Genomic DNA, 11,207 nt, shown 5'->3' on the forward strand with positions numbered 1-11,207 from the left:
TAGTGTTTTAGGACGAAATATTATAGTTATCTCATAGGAATACTAGATTTTAGTAATCTGATAGGAATACTAAATATTATAGGAATTTTACAGTATTTTGGGACATAGAATAGGCTACTTACATATAAGCCTATGGCAAGGCTATTACAGTGGTAAGCTATTACAGAATGTCATAGAAGTAGTATGCACTACTATCAAAATCGTATAGTATTACTATAGTTCTTTTGCATAAGGGAACTTAAATTAATGAATGAATCCATTCACTGTCTTTCTAAATCATTGCTGCCATCTTGACCAGGACTCCCTGGAAGAAGAGACATTGTGTCTCAATGGGACCTTCCTGTTTTTTTTCCCCAATACTATTTCTCCAAACTTTTTCAAATACAAACATACATACAACAAATAATCAGCTTACATATATATATAGTCTTGGCCTCAAAGCTCTTCTGTCTTTTTCAATGCATTCAGGCAAGTTTTTGATCATGAGGGCTCAAATCAGACAGCAAAAGCGCAACCTTTAAATGAAGCACATAGACCACCAGAGGGGAGCAGAGATTTATTAGTTTTAGATACAAGGCTACAGGAGATGATGTACAAACTGCGCAAAACGTGTTCATTTCAGTTTTCAGATGTGTGTTAATTACTCCCTGTGCCCAACTCCAGGTCTACCTCGAAATTAGCACTTAAAGTCAGTATAGTGTGTGTGTGTGTGTGTGTGTGTGTGTGTGTGAACTTGCTAGATGGCTCAGAGGTCTATAGAAATAACGGAATGATATCTATGTGTATTTTTATGTAATATAAAGACAACACTGACATCAGGAAAAAAAGTAAATTCTGCAGTTGCAGACCTCTTTGTATTACTGTCCCTTACAATGCCTCAAGTACTTAGTATGACACACATAACAAACAACATGTGCTACATAAAATCCCCCTTTCAAGTTGGGTGAATGTATATGATTATCACCACATCACTGCAGTACTTTCTAGGGAAAAAGCATTTAAAAAAAACATGACCTGTTATACCAATTACATTAAATTAAAACAGCAACACAAGTGAAGCTTATGTCAAACTAATCACATCATCAAACACAAAATACAGCAGGTTTGTTAGTGTTAACGGATAGGAAGTCCTGCTAACTTACACATGTGCAACCTATGTGTGAAAGAGCAGGCCTTAGGACCTGTGGTGTGTGCAGAGAAAATCACGCCCCAGGTCAGTCTTCAGGTGAGAACACAGGTGAGTCCTCGGGTAAGATGTCTAGAGGTAGGGCCTGATAGGTGTGTGTAATGTGATTTTAACGCAATGGACAGCATTATCTGTCAGAGGTGAACATATGTGTGTGTATGCATGTGTGTGTGTGTGTGTGTGTGTGTCTGTGTCATCTAGTTGACCACCGCAGAGGAACACATTTTGTTGATGCCACACAACCCTTTTCCTCTGTACAGGTAGTAGTAGCCCTGTAAGACACAATAGAAAACACAGCATGTCTCAATGCCACACACAGTCACTTCTTTATTCATCACACATCATCCTGGCTGAGCCCTGACCTCCATAAAGAAGAAACTGCAGCTGCACTCTGACCTGACATTGCACAGATTTACATGATTAACTGAAGAGATAAATGGACAGACAGTGGCACTGTAGTAAACACAAGTGTAATGTCAGGGCCGGATTATGAGATTTCAGAAAAGTGCCATTCAGGCTAGCTTTTCTCTGGAATTACTTCAGACTCAAGCAGGATTTTTGGTATGCAACCAGCCCACTTTCTTTACAGTGTCATGGGTCAGACACCTGATCTCTGTCACACCTGTCAAATGACAACGGCCTAAATATGGGTTTATCTGTAAACATTGTAGCCCTCCTGAATGAATAGTATGAGGTGCAAGCTAACCTTTTGGAGCAGTTAGGGGCCTATTGCAGTTTTTGGGCCCTGTCCTGGATCCCCTGGGCCTGTTAGGCCCGTGCACTAATCCAGGCTTGTGTAATGTTAACCAGCTGGTGCAATAGCTGTGCAGGGGGTTCATTGAGTAAACATCCCTCCCAATGTCTTATGAGGCGTGCTAGTAAGAGATGCTAGCACCCACGGGTTTTGGCTTCCTTGCTAACACGCTCGCCTCCCAATCTCAGGTGCTGTAAGATGCAGGTTTGCGTCTAGGCAGGGGCACGGCTGTGTACGTTATGGAAACCTCACGCCCAAGTCCTGCTGCGCCGTATGTACGTTATGGAAACCTCCGCGTCCTGCTGCACCGGTTGTACGTTAAGGAAACCTCACTCCCGAGTCCTGACACCTTAAGAGACATGCTAGTAAGCGATGCTAGCACCCATGGGTGTAGCTTCCTTCCGACCACGCTTGCCTCCCAATCTGAGATGCTGCAATTTGTGGGTTGGAGTCTGGGTAGGGGCAGGGCTGAGACGCACAGTCAGTCAGTCTAACACAACGTGGGTTGCACATACAAATCTAGCGGTTAGGGACTTCAGTTTGTCTTATAGTGTGATGTCCACCTGCAATGTTTTTGTCTTTCTGACTTTCAGATGCTAAATGGTATCAGAACTGAATAAAAGGTCTAAACAGCATCCAGGTACAGCTATTAGAATGCAACAGGTAAACATAAAACACACTCTCTGAGTGAGAAAATATGTATAAACATGGTGTGAAAGTATAGTAAGCAATACAACAGGTGTAACTCCAGTTCTCTCACCTGTTCTCCGTAGTCCTCGCCCCAGCTGTTCTTGATGGCCCAGAATGGGACTCCCTTACCTGTCCACAGCAGAGAGAGAGAGAGAGAGAGAGAGAGAGAATGAACAGAAGAGAAAGAGAGAGAATGAACAGAAGAGAAAGAGAGAGAATGAACAGAAGAGAAAGAGAGAATGAACAGCAGAGAGAGAACGAACAGCAGAGGGAGAGAACGAACAGCAGAGAGAGAGAATGAACAGAAGAGAGAGAATGAGCGAACGAGACAGAGAATCAACAGCAGAGAGAGAGAATGAACAGAAGAAAGAGAATGAACAGGAGAGAGAGAATGAGCAGGAGAGAGAGAGAATGAGGAGGAGAGAGAGAATGGACAGGAGAAAGAGAATGAACAGGAGAAAGAGAGAATGAGAGGATAAGCCCAGGGCCTACAATGAGGTGCAGTGTATACATAGAACATGGGTTGTTTATGTGACACCTTTGAAACCACCAACGTTATCGTTCAGTCGCATGGACACACACATATCATTACTATACACAAGCCTGCTTATTTTCACACACAGGGCAACACTTCTTGGTCCACGATACTGATAACCTGACATTTCGGTCAGTCAGACCTTTATCAGAGTCACACAGAGTGCTATCACATGTAACCATATTATTATCAGGGAGCTGATATATAATGAAGTAGGCCTTTGTCTCTTTCTAAGAAATTCCAGAAGCATTCTGACAAGTCCAAATAGAGCATGGTGGTGTTAACCAACTTAGTTACACATTTCCTAGACTGAATAATATCCCTTCTGCCACTGAAATGACTTGAGGGGATGTGACCGCTGAAGGGCCACGTGGTGCTACTGGGGCTCGGATGTCTGGTCTGAAGGATAACAAACTGATTATGGCACCAACCACATATAAACTGCTGATTTGAACTATGAGGTTTGCTGAAGAAGCACGTAGTGCTACACATACAGCTAACCCCAGCGGGGCCTACCTTTGATGTAGTTACTTCTCTGTGGTTTTAGCTAGTGTAGAGGTTCTGTGTTTTTCCTGAGCACACTTTAAAACCAGGAGGGGGGGATGATTTAGGTTGGAGCTAGTGTAGAGGTTCTGTGTTTTTCCTGAGCACACTTTAAAACCAGGAGGGGGGGATTCAGGTTGAAGCTAATGTAGGGGTTCTGTGTTTTCCTTTCCTTTCCATTTGAGTACTCTTTAAAACCAGTTCCTAGAGCTAATAGTGAGATGTGTTAGGGTGTGGCAGGGTATGCTAAGAGGTGAGATAAGGGACGTATGTAGACTGCTGAACTGTACTATGAGAGGAGAATGTACAATGTTTTGTGTTGGTGGACTGAAGACTCACGTTCTCCATAGCCAATCAGCAGGACGGCGTGGTCAATCATCCATGGGTTACAGAAGATCTTCAAAGGGTGTGAAATGCCTTTCCTGTAGAACTGTGGTGTGTATGTGTGTGTGTGTGTGTGTGTGTGTGTGTGTGTGTGTGTGTAGGGGAAAGACAGACAGAGGAACACTTAAAGCCATTCTAGAACACCAGCACAAGCACTCACCTCTGGCCAATATTACTTCACTCGCAGTCACACACCCACCCACACACACACACACACACACACACAGCATTCCCCTCAGAGTTGCCTCAGACGATGTAATTACAGGACACTGACCCACACAGCCGTGACCCACTAAGGGCCGCTGGGCCGAGGCTGCACTTCCACACACTCTTCTGTCTCTGGAGGTTTACTGACTCAATCACACTCATCTTCATATTCACACTCACACCCTACACTTAGAGCCTGTGCTTAGCATGTGGGAGATACAAGCCAAGTATTTATATGATGAACCACCCATCATAGGTGTGAGCAGATGAGTTTTTCAACTTTTAATTGTTACAGCGTCATGTTACATACGCCCCTGGCTGTATAATAATATGGGATTACCTGGCTGTATAATAAATATGGGTTTACCTGGATGTGTAATAATATAAGATTACCTGGCTGTATAATAAATATGATTTTACCTGGCTGTATAATAATATGGGATCACCCAGATGTGTAATAAATATGGGATTACATGGCTGTATAATAATATGGGATTACATGGCTGTATAATAATATGGGATTACATGGCTGTATAATAATATGGGATTACCTGCATGGCAAAAGCATTAAGTGCTGCGGACACAGGGCCGTTCTCTGCTAACCAGGCAGCAATCTCTGAGAGAAGGACACACACATAGAAAGAAAAAAAGAGAGAGGGGGGGGTTAACATTTTCTGTTGACTCCACATAACTCATCAGTGGACACAGGAAAATATGAAGTTCTGTTTGATTCTTGCACTTTGTATTAAAATGATTAACCTTTGAATTGTTGAGTACTTCAATGAACCCAACCCAAAAGAATTCACAGAAAACACCCAGTAGGGGTGGGCCAAGTAAGTCATGTGAAGAGAGCATGAGGCAAGACTGGAACTTTTGTATTAATGTCTCTATGAGGAATCCAGTTTGAGGGTGACAGAACAAACCTAACAGGTTTGTTCTCTGTGTGTGTGTGTGTGTGTGTGTGTGTGTGTGTGTGTGTGTGTGTAACCGTATTTTAAAATCTTCAACAACCCTGCACAAACCTTAATTCCAGCACAGTGCCTGAGAACATTCCGTCCTGTGTGTGTGTGTGTGTGTGTGTGTGTGTGTGTGTGTGAGTATATGTATAGATACATACATACATATATACATACATGACGCATACTGCTGTTGTGGTTACCCACAGTAGTAGTCACAGTGTTTAGGCATCAACAGGAATTGTTTACAGCAATTATTTACACGTCTGAACCACCACAAACACACACCCACACCCCCACACCCACACGAAGACTATGCTATGGTATGGCTGTATGTATGAATACTGTACCACACACACACCGTTCTCATCCTTAGGCAGTTCCACAGAGCTGTTGATGTAAGCGGCCACCTTCCCCGTGGAGAAATCACAGATCTGCTTGTGACCTGTGTAGGTGTAGTCCGTCTCAGTCTCCAGGCCACCTGAGAACATGACCACAAATAAAGAGTAAACAGATGTACACACACATCACAACAACAACACCACCACCACGAGCGCAGCAATCACTCCATCATGCCCTCTCAAAATCACCATATGCTTCAAATCTACATTCCCAAGCTCCAGCTTGGCGAGCAAATTGGGAGAGGTGAGCAAAATAAATGAAGTGAAGTTCAATAACACGTAACTGAGGAGTGAATTTTGCCCAGCAATGACCAATCAGATTGTCTGTCATCGTCTTTGATGGTTTGAAAATTGCGGGACGTTGACACTGTTCTGTCTCTTATTTAGCTAAAGAGAGCAGCTTGACTGGCCCTGTAAAGAGTTGCTGTTCCTGGTGAGTTAGATATTTCATTCTAGGCATACTTTAACAGAAGGACAGTTCACTCTAGTGACTAGCTTATTTAGCTAAAGAGAGCAGCTTGGCTGGTTCACTCTAGTAACTAGCTTGCTAGTTAGGTCTGTTACATCATTTGCTCGGACCACAGCATACCCACACAGAGCCAAGAGAGCGTTTTGATGGGCTTGCATGTATGTACTGTATGCATGTATGTATATCTGTGTGTGGAGGTCGCCATGGTTACTCACCAAGGTTCTCAATGGCAGCATAGGCATTGGATGGAAGCCCACCCCCACAAGCCTGGTCCACCTTATCACAATCCACAAGCTCTGCGAGGGACAGATATGTCATGTCAGTCAATAACATAGGTGAGTCAAAGGGTGACACTGTGTGAGTGTGTGCGTGTGTGTGTGTGTGTGTGTGTGTGTGTGTGTGTGTGTCATACAAACTAACCCTAGTGATTTCGAGCCCATAAAATGTTTTGTCACATTCAGCAATCATCTCCTCACGACCGCTAGCTGCCCATTCTGTGAGTACACTGTAAAAAACCCAGTCTCTGTAGACAGTCCAGGCTCCGAAAACTAGAAACAAACAAAGCCTGTCCCCCAAACAAAAACCAAACCCTGCGTGGATTTTCTCTGGGAAGACTGATGGTAGGGGTGTGTAACACAAAACATAAACACAAACAAACATGACTTCCTGTGAAATCCCTCACAGCACCTTTAAATGTTAAAGGAGATAGCTCTAAACGTGTGTGTGTGTGTTGCTCACCTTGTTCAGAAAGGGACAGGAGTTTGCCAGTTTTCAGGAACCACTGGCCCTCGATGTTCCCTGTGACCGAGAAGGCCCAGCAGGAGCCACACATTCCCTGCACACACACACACACACACACACACACACATCACACATCACACATCACACATCACCCTCTGACTGTGTATATGTACAGTACATTAGTTATAATTTGCAATTGCATAGTAAGCATACATGCATGCATGTTGCTATTAATTCTAATGGATCTTAATAGTGCTGATTTTCCCTCCAAAATCAGTTGTTAATGAAAACATGTGTGTGTGTGTGTCTCTAACCTGGTTCTTAACATCGCTGACCGCGCCATGCTCTCTCCAGTCCCAGGTGTCTGGTGCGGGGTCGCGAGCGCGTGCTGCAGGCTTTAGGGGGCGCTGCAGGGACCACTGACTCAGGAGAGGATTCAGGTACATTGTCCTGAATTCATCCTCTACAGGGGAGGGAGAGAGGGATAGATAGATAGATAGATAGATAGATAGATAGATAGAAAGATATATAGATAGATAGATACAGAAGTAAGGAGAGAGGGATGAAACAGAGGGAACAGAAAGATAAGACAAGTAAGACAACGAGAAATGAGAAGAGTGAGAAAGTAAGAATAGCATGACGGGCAGAATGATGGAGTTGAGCAGAACAAATCAAAGCAGAAGAAGCAAATCAAATGAGCAAATGGGGGATGTCCCAGATCACACAATTAGACTATTCAACCTATTGATTTAGAAAAGTAGGGCAGCGCCCACACACACTGCTGTAAGACTTTTCTCCTCAATACTGCAGCAGTTACACTACACAACTCAGATGAACACACACTCACACGTGCGCGCGCACACCTGCAGCAGTTACACTACGCAACTCTGGGATGAACACACACTCACGCGTGCACACACACGCTCCTGTAGGACTTTACACAACAATGTTCTCCTCAATACTGCAGCAGTTATGCATGCGTGCACACACACCTGTGAGGTCACTGAACTTGGTAACCCCATATTCAGCGGTTCCCTGCTCAAGGGACTGCAGGACCTGCACAGTCTTCATGTTCTCCTGGAAAATATGCAGGCGCCTCTCAGCCTCTGATGGTCAGACAGACAGAAAGCAGAGGTCAAAGGTCAGGTCAGTTCAGTTGTCAAGTGATCACAGTGGCTCGTGTGTGTGTGTGTGTGTGTGTGTGTGTGTGCGCGCGCGTACACTCACCCTCCTGACCGCTGTAAGAGCGGTTATATCTGTCCATGAAGTCTTTGAACTGAGTCAACAGCTCCACAGACTCCTTAGTGAGAGAAAGAAAGACCATTAAAGATACTAACATTTATATAGACACACACACACACACACACACACACACACACACACACACACACACACACACACACACACACACACACACACACACACACTACCTGTGAGGGCTTGTTTACAGAGAGGGGCACAGCCACAACCTTCCTGAGCTCCTGAGGGGCAACTGGGAATGGAGAAAAAAAATAGATCATAAAAATGTACATTCTGTATTCTATAATGAATGAAAATAAAAATGTACAATTTACACGTACTGCATATGAAAATCCTTCATTATATAATAACCAAGACATGTGCATGCTCATTTTATGTTTCTGTATATGCACCTGTGTGTGTGCGCGCTTGTGTTGTGTGTGTGTGTGTGTGTGTGTGTGTGTGTGTGTGTAGCGCACACCTGAAGGCTGGCACTTCTGTTTGAGCAGTGTGAATTTGCTCTGCCAGGGGATATCCCAGACCTCAAACAGGCACACCTCCGTCTGCAGGACAGAGACAGACAGAGAGAGGAGAGGAGAGGAGAGGAGAGGAGAGGAGGGACGTCCATATCTCTGAAGTAGGTCACACATACACTCACACACAATCTGAATGAGGGTTTATTTGGCTGGTGCTGAGGACAATAGATTTCTGGGCGTCTTGTTATATAGTGAAGGGAGTGTTTTTTTTCTCATTTAAACTCTCCCACATATGAAAGATAGCTAAAAAAGTTAGTAACTTCACCACTTCAGTGTAGAGTGTTTGTATGTTTACCCTAATGTTATCAGCATTCCATAATGTCGGATGTTTGTATGTTTACCCTAATGTTATCAGCATTCCATAATGTCAGATGTTTGTATGTTTACCCTAATTTTATCAGCATTCCATAATGTCAGATGTTTGTATGTTTACCCTAATGTTATCAGCATTCCATAATGTCAGATGTTTGTATGTTTACCCTAATGTTATCAGCATTCCATAATGTCAGATGTTTGTATGTTTACCCTAATGTTACCAGTATCCCATGGTACATCTGGATTATCAGCCCCCCATTATGCAGCTGGCTGGGTTTGGGGCTATCAGTATTCCACAGCGTAGCTTGGTTTGTATAGGGTGATTCAGAGCCAGCTGATGCTCCCACAGCCAGCTGACCGGACAGTTCTCTTTACAAACAGCTTCCTGAATCTACTACAACTGAAGGGATGACTGACGTCAACCAACAAAGAGTGTGTCTGTGTGTGTGTGTGTGTGTGTGTGTGTGAGTGAGTGAGTGAGTGAGTGAGAGAGAGAGAGAGAGAGAGAGAGAGAGAGAGAGACAGCGAGAGAGAGAGAATGTGGAGTGTGTGTGTGTTAATATTAGGCACTGGCTTGGTCACATGCTATAGTGTTTTGTGGATTAGGGCAGGGTTCCAGGGTGTGCACATGAGTGTGTGTGAGACCTTGTGTGTGTGTGTGTGTGTGTGTGTTCACTCCTGCTGACCATGACCTGAGCGCCAATGACTTGGCCACAGCTCAGAATTGCAAAATATTGAGGGGGAACTCTGTGTGTGTGTGTGTGTGTGTGTGTGTGTGTCTGGTGGACATGATCTGTGCATGAAAGGAAAGTGTGATGACAAAGTAAACCCATACTGAAGTGCAGTGCAAATACTGGATGCCACAAATGTCACAGAGCACCGCTTCCTCCAACTGTAAATCGCCTGCTCTGACTGCCATAGCAACAACAATACTCACTGCCTGATTCCTCCCTCTCCTCACACAGCACACACACTCACACACACACACACACCTGTCTGGCTCACCTTCAGCTTGTGGGGCTCTGGAGCAAACTCACAGTCAGTCATACTGAGCTCAGCCGTCTTCTTGCATTGTGTGTTCCCAATCTCCACCGTGATGCTGTACCTGATGCCCTTCACCACCTGCAGCCAAACACAAAACAGACGGAATAAACACGCGGGCCTATATTTATTTACCATAAAAAGGCACGTTCTGACAGATTGTCTCTGACTTTCTTTATGGGGACTTTTGGGAGATTCTGTCATGACGAACAGTTTGTTGTTTTTCTTTGTGAATCTTATTTTAATAGCATAATAGGCTAACACACTATTATGTCGTTACAAGTGCGACTGTGAGAAAAGAACTGCACAATTTTAGATTAGCTGCGCAATTCCGCATTAGCTGCGCATGTAGTGCGCAGTTTGGAAGAGCTACAATGATCTACACTCCATAGGAGTATCAACGGGAGTTGCGCATCGGCCCAGATAGCTGTTTACATCATGTTCACTCCGAGTCGGACATTTCGTAACAACCACCAATCACCAACCTAATCACAAACCGTAAAATAGTGACACATTGAAAATGCCAATAATATGAAATAAACAAAATATTTATACTGACACTAATCATAGTGCTTGAGCTATCCAAACGTCGAATGCAAGCTGGGTGAAATAGTGTTGTTACCTGTTTGCTGGCTGATATCACGCGACTGACTCTGCGGATATGCATGCCGTTGGATCCCATATTGTATCGCTCCTCGGCGAATTTAACCGCTCTCAAAACACCAGGGTCCGACTCAGACAAGCGGGCCATGGCTCCCGGAGCCCCAATCAATTGCGCGTCGGGACCGTCATCGACACAGAAAGCCGAACCGAACACGGCTAGCATCAGACACACAACGAGAGGGTGAGCCTCCATGTCTGCTCAGGTTGAAAGTCGAAGAGATCTAAACTCCCTGCGCACTTCTTTTATAAGAGATTCTGTTTGTTTTAGTTAAATATAAAACCTGCTGCCACCTCAACCACCTGCGAAATAGCCTTTGCTTGCTTGCTTGTCTAATCGAAAATGGTGGCTGACCCAAACAAAACACTGGTGAGCCAGGCTCAAAGTTGGTTGGTTAATACCAGAATGGGCGGGGTGTGAAGTGTATTGTGCTAGTCCGAATTTAAAGATTTGGCTTGCTATCCAGTGCTCTAAGGTCGCTGCATGCATGCAAAATTAAGAGGACCTAATTCAGTTTAAAATGTAGCCATTATGTCCTTTCCTTTGATC

General features: G+C 44.2%; 1 protein-coding gene across 1 annotated transcript; it reads right to left on the reverse strand.

The window, feature by feature from the left end:
• Positions 1-543: 543 nt before the first annotated feature.
• ctsf (cathepsin F) lies at positions 544-11,012 on the reverse strand. Its single transcript, XM_076287593.1, has 14 exons — positions 10,620-11,012; positions 9,962-10,078; positions 8,587-8,668; positions 8,297-8,358; positions 8,094-8,166; positions 7,859-7,972; positions 7,181-7,329; positions 6,864-6,960; positions 6,341-6,421; positions 5,617-5,736; positions 4,851-4,915; positions 4,048-4,138; positions 2,701-2,759; positions 544-1,458 (listed from the first exon to the last, which is right to left on the reverse strand). The coding sequence occupies exons 1-14, from the start codon at positions 10,851-10,853 to the stop codon at positions 1,384-1,386; spliced, it is 1,419 nt and encodes a 472-aa protein (XP_076143708.1). The 5' UTR covers positions 10,854-11,012; the 3' UTR covers positions 544-1,383.
• Between the last annotated feature and the right edge of the window lie 195 nt (positions 11,013-11,207).

Source organism: Alosa pseudoharengus, unplaced genomic scaffold (assembly GCF_046254945.1).
Source record: "Alosa pseudoharengus isolate Yale_2024_CS ecotype anadromous, Long Island Sound unplaced genomic scaffold, YU_APseudo_1.1 YU_APseudo_1.1_scf_16, whole genome shotgun sequence".
Taxonomy (NCBI): domain Eukaryota; kingdom Metazoa; phylum Chordata; class Actinopteri; order Clupeiformes; family Clupeidae; genus Alosa; species Alosa pseudoharengus.